Below are 6,844 nucleotides of genomic sequence, written 5' to 3'. Positions count from 1 at the left end.
AAAGTTCAGGGAAATTTTCTATTTGATCATATACACAGAGAATATACAATTTCCACGTACAGACAGACCCCCCCAGACTAACATCTCCTACACGCCAGCAACTACTTGTGACAGTGTCCCTTTAAACATCCCTCTGCTTACATTTTCCTATCCTGCCTCCCCCAACAGATGAGCCTCCACTTCTCAAATATTAAACTCATGGATCAGTTCGTAGATTTAAGAACCATGTGTTCAACAATATGATCTGTTATAAAAATAAACACTTCACAAACAAATTACATAAAGCAAAGCACCAGTTTCTACAGCTCAAAAGCTTCCAGCATGTTACAGTTTACTTCCCTCCCTCCTTAACCTGGGTGCCGCAGTGTCTATTGTACCTTTGTGACCATCACCAGCGGAGGGGGAAGAAAAAAAGGAAAAAAAAAGAAAAAAAGGAATTCAAGCGTGTTGCCTAGCCCCTGTGGCCACAGCCGTGGGGTGGCACAGGAGCCAAGTGCGCTCCGACCCATCCCCTGGCACTGGTGCCAGCCGGGGTGCTGCTCCTCTCCCCTCACCGCTCTGATGCTTCTCGGCTGCCTCGTTTCCAAGTCCTGCTCTCACCCATGGTCCGTTCTGAAACCCATTTAGCTTGGCATGTTTGGCATCCTCATGCTGATCAAACAAAGTGAAGCAAAGACTCTTTAGTATGAAATTCCAGCTGAAAGGGCGAATTGGGACTGGCCGAGCCTAGTGGCCAGTTAAAGCAGCACTGCTGGTGTGTAACTGCGAGACTGAACGTGATGGTGCGGATTCTGAAACAACGCCCAAGAGGAAGTTAGTTCCGAACGAGTATTTTAAGAGTAAGACCAGGGCAGGTCACTAGATGAACAGAATTTTGCAATAAATCCATTTACCTCTCTACGGTTGTGTAACAGAGGACAATCTTTCCAAAGCTGCCTTCTGTGCATGAAACCTTCTGCTCTGTGCAGAATAATTCACGCTCCTAAAGAAAGGCAGTTTTACAGCTTTCCTTCAAGAAATCAGAATGCTCAACACTAATTAATTAAAAAGGACGTTTCAAAATGTTAAGCCTGCCACTACCAAAAAATGTCGTGTACTAAGAAAAAAAATAAAAATGCATTCACGATTTTGTCTGTAAAAACATAAACCGCTGTATTTCTGACAGAGTAATCGGGTCCATTAGGCTTTAGTGTTTGCACAACTCAGCAAAACAGTAAGAGATAGAAAAAGGTACAAAATCCCAGAAGCAGCACAGGATTTACATAGTGTTTGGGTTGTGACCAACTCAACGATAAGCATCACGCAGCCTGAATAGCCATGGGAGATGAACCCCGGAGAAAGCAGAGCAGTTTTGTAAGATCAAGGGCCAAAACTGCCAGGCATGAAATAATTCCATACAAAACCTGACCCGAGAACAACGGAAACATATTTTTCACAGCCTTAACTTCCATTCACTGCGTTAGGAAAAAAAAAACCCCAAACTGTGTTTTAATTGGAACTTACGAAACAGATTCTTCAGAAACAGTCTGGTCTAGCGGGTAAAGACACAGCTCTTGGACCAGATCAGCAAGAGCTGTTCCCCGTTAACGCAACCCTCGTACAGCTGAATATCAAAAACCCCCAAAGAACCCAAAGGACAAGAATAGCTTGAACCACTGCACGGGCTGATGGGGAACAGCTATGTGGACCAGATAGGCACAAGTGCGTGCTGCCCCCAACGTTCATCCAAATGGTGCTTAGAATTAAAACTCGGCCGTTAATTTTCCTGTACTACCCAAGAAGCCCTGGGCTAGGAGCGGAGGAATGCAAGAGGCTGCTCTCCCAGAAACCCGGAAGGTGGGAAGAGGAGTGGGGATTACATTCGCTTCTTTTTCAGGACTGACACCTCAACTCCAGCCTTAAGCTGTTCTGCAAAAATCAAATCACTTAAAAAGATTTACAATGGAAACACCGATCATCTTTATTGTAACGGCAACAGTAGTTTCATTATAGTAAAGAACGTTAGAGAACTTAAATTTTTATAAGCCAAGGTAAGGTCATTTACCAGCCTCAGTAAAATCCATGGCTATGAATCACACAAGACAATCACTCGGCTGTTATAGCAATATTCCGTTCCGCATTTTAGGCTCCCCACTGTGCTCGGCATCTTCAGGCTCCCTATGCTGTTCAGCCAGTCCTTCCTGGTCATATTAGTGTATCGCATCTAAAAGCTCTCTAAAATCCAAACAGGATTAAAAATCTGGTAGCGTGTGCACCAGAAATCCAACAAATTAGCTGCCTTATGTTACCTTCAAGAGGCTGGTTACAAAATGTGTAGTTCTGTGACCAAAAAAAGATGCAAAGCTTGTCAGCTATAAGATAACTGTGAGCGACGTACAGAGAGCACAAAGGATTTAAGAAAAAAAAAAACCACAGAAAAATGGCAGGTCCAGTTTCAATATTTCCACCAAGAGACACGGCAGCAACCTCTGCACCAGGGTTTGGAAACTACGGCTTGTGTACTTGAACTGGAGTTTAAAAAAGGGTATGGCTGCTTTGATAAAAACACAGTAAAATGCCACCACACGCATCTCAAGTGTCTTGCCTTTAGAGGGACATCCTGCTTTTTATTACACAATGCCAGCCACTTGTGCTACGCCACTTCCTCCCAGCTTCACCCCGGAACGCCCTCCTGCCAGCACCTCTCGGGCTCAGGGAACGAATGACGACCACAGCGAGAAGCAGACATGGCGGTGCGGGAGCAAAGCCTCCCCCAGCGTCGGGTGGAAGGATGAAGGAATGGAAGTGGGTCGTGGTGATGGTCACCACCCGTGGAAGCCTGCTGTGCACCACGGCAGCGGGAGAGGCCGAGCTCTGACTATACGGCCCTTCTGAGGACAGATGGAGGGAGGGAAGAGAAACACTTCAGCGTGACTCATGGGATCCGAGACTGACCAGAGCATTACAGGAATCCTTTGCTTCACATTTACAAAAGGACATTCCTCGCCCCAAAAGCTAAAGAATTTAGATTTATGTTATCCATTGATTTTTTTTCCTTGGAAAAACTTTAAAGACATTTTCCATAATTACCAAACGGAAAACAGAGTTTAAAAAAAATCATTTTTGAATTCTCCTTGCTATTCTGCCCATCTATAGCCAACCCTGGAAGAGAGAAAATAGTTAATGGATGTGAGGAGCGTGTTGGTTGTACCTCTGGGTTTGTACAGAATGAACTGCCATCTGCCTGAAGCAGAGCAGCTCCTACCCGGCAAAGACCACAGATCCCACAGCCTGCCTGCAGTCTTTTCTAAATAAAAGACATGGACCATCTACAAGTCTCTTGATTGCTTTCCACAAAAAACGTGCCTGAATCCAAGAAACATGGGTTTCCTCCCCATGTTTCCTCTTCCTCAACTGGAATTCCTATCAACTACTTTTTTTTTTTCTGAGAGTGAACTTTTATCAGCAAAAGTCTGTTAAAGCATCGGTTCATTTTCCCCACATATTCAAATACAGAATAACAGTTTTAAACAACTCTTACCAGCACTGGGAAATCTATTCTACTTAACAATTTGCAAGTATGGTTTCCACGCATCATCTCAAACCTTATTGCTTCACAACTGCAATATCCCTTGAAAAAAATATATATTTCAATGGTCTGTTAATTTGTCTCAAATGGCTTTCAGATTTGGTGGGGGAGGGAGAACGGAATGGCCAACAGAGAACATTGACTTCAAAATATTACTGTGTAAGGGTTTCCTCTTGTTAAAAAAAGGATACACTGTATTGAACAGCTGAAAGTAAAGACAGCATTCAAAGCCCATGAGTCAAGCCACAGCCAAAACCGTGTTCTACCCCTAAGTATGTTTTCTTTTCCTTTTTCTTTTTTTCTTTCTCTCGTTCCTACGCTGGAGCCCTGCGGTTGCACTTGCAGATACGATGGAGCAGAGGGTGTTTTTTCTTTTTTTTCCTTTTTCTTTTTTTCTTTTTTTTTTTTTTTAACCAAAGATTTCCTCAACTGCCACTTAATCTTCACCAGAGGGTGCTTCATCTTCAGATCCCTCATCATCCCCTGACTTCTCTGGAGGAGGGCTGGCTGTTTTCTTCTTTTCTGGGGGGCTTTCAGGCTCTTCATCCTCTTCTTTGGGGGACGGGGTCTTTTCTTTCGTTGCCTTGGAAGCTGTGGGGCGGCCTGCCTTCCCTTTGCCTTTCACGGGACTGGGGGTCACTGAAAAAGAAAAGGTTTATGAAAGTTATGATCAGCAAAGGTGTAAGAGTCATATGGCTTTATACAAACAGGATTTACAAACACTTCAGCAGCAGGTTTCATTTTGCTTTGACCATACCACACACACAGTGGGTTTTTGGTTGAGGTTGGGTTTTTTTGGTTGGTTGGTTTTGGGGGGTTTTTTTGTTGTTGTTGTTACACTCCATATTAGTATAGCTGAACTGAAAAGTTAAGCCTACAAAATTTAAAACCTATTCAGTTGCAAATCCTGACTAATTATTGGTTATGACATACTAAACTAATGGATCTACCTTATTGTCAAACCAGTACAGAAATTGCTATTATGACTTTAGATTTCCTGTGAAAATGCATCAAATCTTCCTGTGGTTCAGATTTCTCCATCTTACCCCACCCTGAAAACACTGCAAAGTCCGTGAGTCCCAAAGTCACACACTCTCATTACATGGCTGCGATACCTAAAAAGTCAGACTGCAGCATCCTCAAGACGGAAGGTTTTGCAACCCACCCAGTTTCTGCCGACAAGACCCTAACCCAACCTCTTTTTAATTCACAGTGCTGGGTTAAATCGAGGCACGTTACACGAATGAGCCCTTCCACAGTACATGTGAGTGCCTACCAACCCCAAGACTTCTATCGAGTCTTCTACAGCAGAAGAAAACCCACCAGCCTCTAAAGCAAACTGAGTGATTTCCTTTGTAGACTCACCTGTGGCCTTTAGCCTGGGTTTTGGCATTTTCTTTTCTTTCCTCTCTGGCTTGGATTTCTTGGAGACCTTCTTATTTTTCTTTTTTGAACTGCCATAGTCACTATCATCATCATCTTCCATGAGGAAGTCTTCATCACTTCCTGAATCTGCTGAAAGCACAAAGAAATTTAAGTCTTGGGGAAACAAGGAAAGGGAGCAGAAGATACAGTTGAGACATCTGTCAGTTAAACTGCAGACAGGGAACCTCATGATCCTTCACCTGTCCACTGCGCTACAGAAATCCGCAGTAGCAGAAGATTTTACAATGGGAGGGACAAAGCACTAACGTGACAAAACAAGCAAGTGTTTTGAGATCCTCAAAACATGCTCCACTGCCTCAGTAAGTAACTCATCTCAAAATGGAGTCTCTTCAGAGACAAGCACAGGGATCTTTTCAGTGGTGCTGACTCCACTCTGAAATCACATTTGCACCCATTTCAGGAACTTGCTGTGGTTCACTACCAGCTGAACCCATCTCTTCATACGAAACAAACTGTCCTACTTTGATCAATCAAGGATAAGGTACTTTTACATCATCTGAAAGTATCATCAACACCTCAAAACCAACGGGACAGCGAGAAGCAGCAAAAAGCGTTAAGAACTTTACAACAGTCCTTCCACGCTGCTGCTAAAGCTGTACGCACACCTCTGCTGCAAATCTCAAACAGAAGAGCTACATGTGGAAAACGTGAGCTCGGTCTCTAGGACAGATACGCAGGTAATAAGTAAGTTACTGAGAAGGACAACTTCTGTCCTCACTGTCACAGGCAAAAAGCAAACTGCTGTCCAGCCAGACCCTCATGTACCCATGTCACATTGGTTTTAACTTTTTACAATCCCTCTTACTCACTTTCCTGGAATTGTGCCTCATCATCCTCTTGTTCTTCCTCCTCACTACCCACATCATCCATAAGCATCTCTCGTTGTTTAGAAGCTGCTTTGGATGCTGCCTGTCGCTGCTGACGCACATTTTTGTGGTCTTCTTTCTCGTCCTCGCTGTCCTCTGCAGCAAAAGTCACCAAGTTATAATGAAGATAGAGAATATGGCCCACGTGACTGTCTGGAGGTGGCACGTGGGCAAGACACAAAGGCCAAGGCATTAATGAGAAAGTTCCTCAAGGCGTTTACTGAAAAACTGAGCAGTGAGGAGAACACGGCCACGCTGAACCTACTAAGCACATTTCTGCAATCCCCCAACTATGATCCCGTGCCGTATCACTCACTGCAAAGACTAGCAGCCCATTGGGATTTTACCTGCGGGCCTTTTCCTGGATTTGGAGGCAGCCCTCTTATTCTTTTCTGGTTTAGCCTTTTTTCCTTTTTTGCTTTTTTGAGAGCTCTCATAGTCACTGTCAGCTTTGCCATCGTCTGCTCCTAAGTCATCATCTTCACTGCCAAAATCCTCATCTGGAAGGAAAAGGTACAAATAGAAAGCTTCTTGTATCATTCTGAAATATGAATGAGAACTACAGGGAAGATATTTATGTCTATCTACCATGAAGAAAAACTTTATAGCAGCACTGTATTACACAAGTAGTGTGTTATCCCACACCCAGGCTGGAAGTACCAGCAGTAGAGGCACCATCCAGCCTAAGATAAGTGTATGATAAGAGCTTCCTGTATCAGAACCATTTCTTTCCCACGTCAAATCCTCCTCCTGTAATGCTTAAAAACTGGTCTTTATCTTGAAGATACACTATCAGTACAATGTAGTTAGTTACCTGCTGAGTGTGAATCATCTTTCTTGGTCTTCACATCTTTTTCTTCTGAATCCTCACTGAAAAGGAGAGAACGACATGGTTTGACTGCTGTTTGAACTTTGGGTTAGGTCACAAATGGCCCCCACTCCTAACTGCCTCTGTACCATCCCC

General features: G+C 43.7%; 1 protein-coding gene across 1 annotated transcript in view; it reads right to left on the bottom strand.

Moving 5' to 3' along the window:
* Positions 1-3,964: 3,964 nt before the first annotated feature.
* Positions 3,965-6,844, bottom strand: part of NUCKS1 (nuclear casein kinase and cyclin-dependent kinase substrate 1) — a gene marked incomplete at its 5' end in the record, with an annotated part of 4,575 nt that continues 1,695 nt past the window's right edge. Inside the window, 5 exons of the mRNA XM_010144801.1 lie at positions 3,965-4,207; positions 4,934-5,080; positions 5,824-5,976; positions 6,228-6,380; positions 6,695-6,750. Coding sequence (XP_010143103.1) covers positions 4,005-4,207; positions 4,934-5,080; positions 5,824-5,976; positions 6,228-6,380; positions 6,695-6,750 — 712 coding nt within the window. The remainder of the gene's footprint in view (positions 4,208-4,933; positions 5,081-5,823; positions 5,977-6,227; positions 6,381-6,694; positions 6,751-6,844) is intronic.

Source organism: Buceros rhinoceros, unplaced genomic scaffold (assembly GCF_000710305.1).
Source record: "Buceros rhinoceros silvestris isolate BGI_N320 unplaced genomic scaffold, ASM71030v1 scaffold44091, whole genome shotgun sequence".
Taxonomy (NCBI): domain Eukaryota; kingdom Metazoa; phylum Chordata; class Aves; order Bucerotiformes; family Bucerotidae; genus Buceros; species Buceros rhinoceros.
Note: the sequence above shows the minus strand (reverse complement) of the source record. Positions and strands in the feature narration are given on the sequence as shown.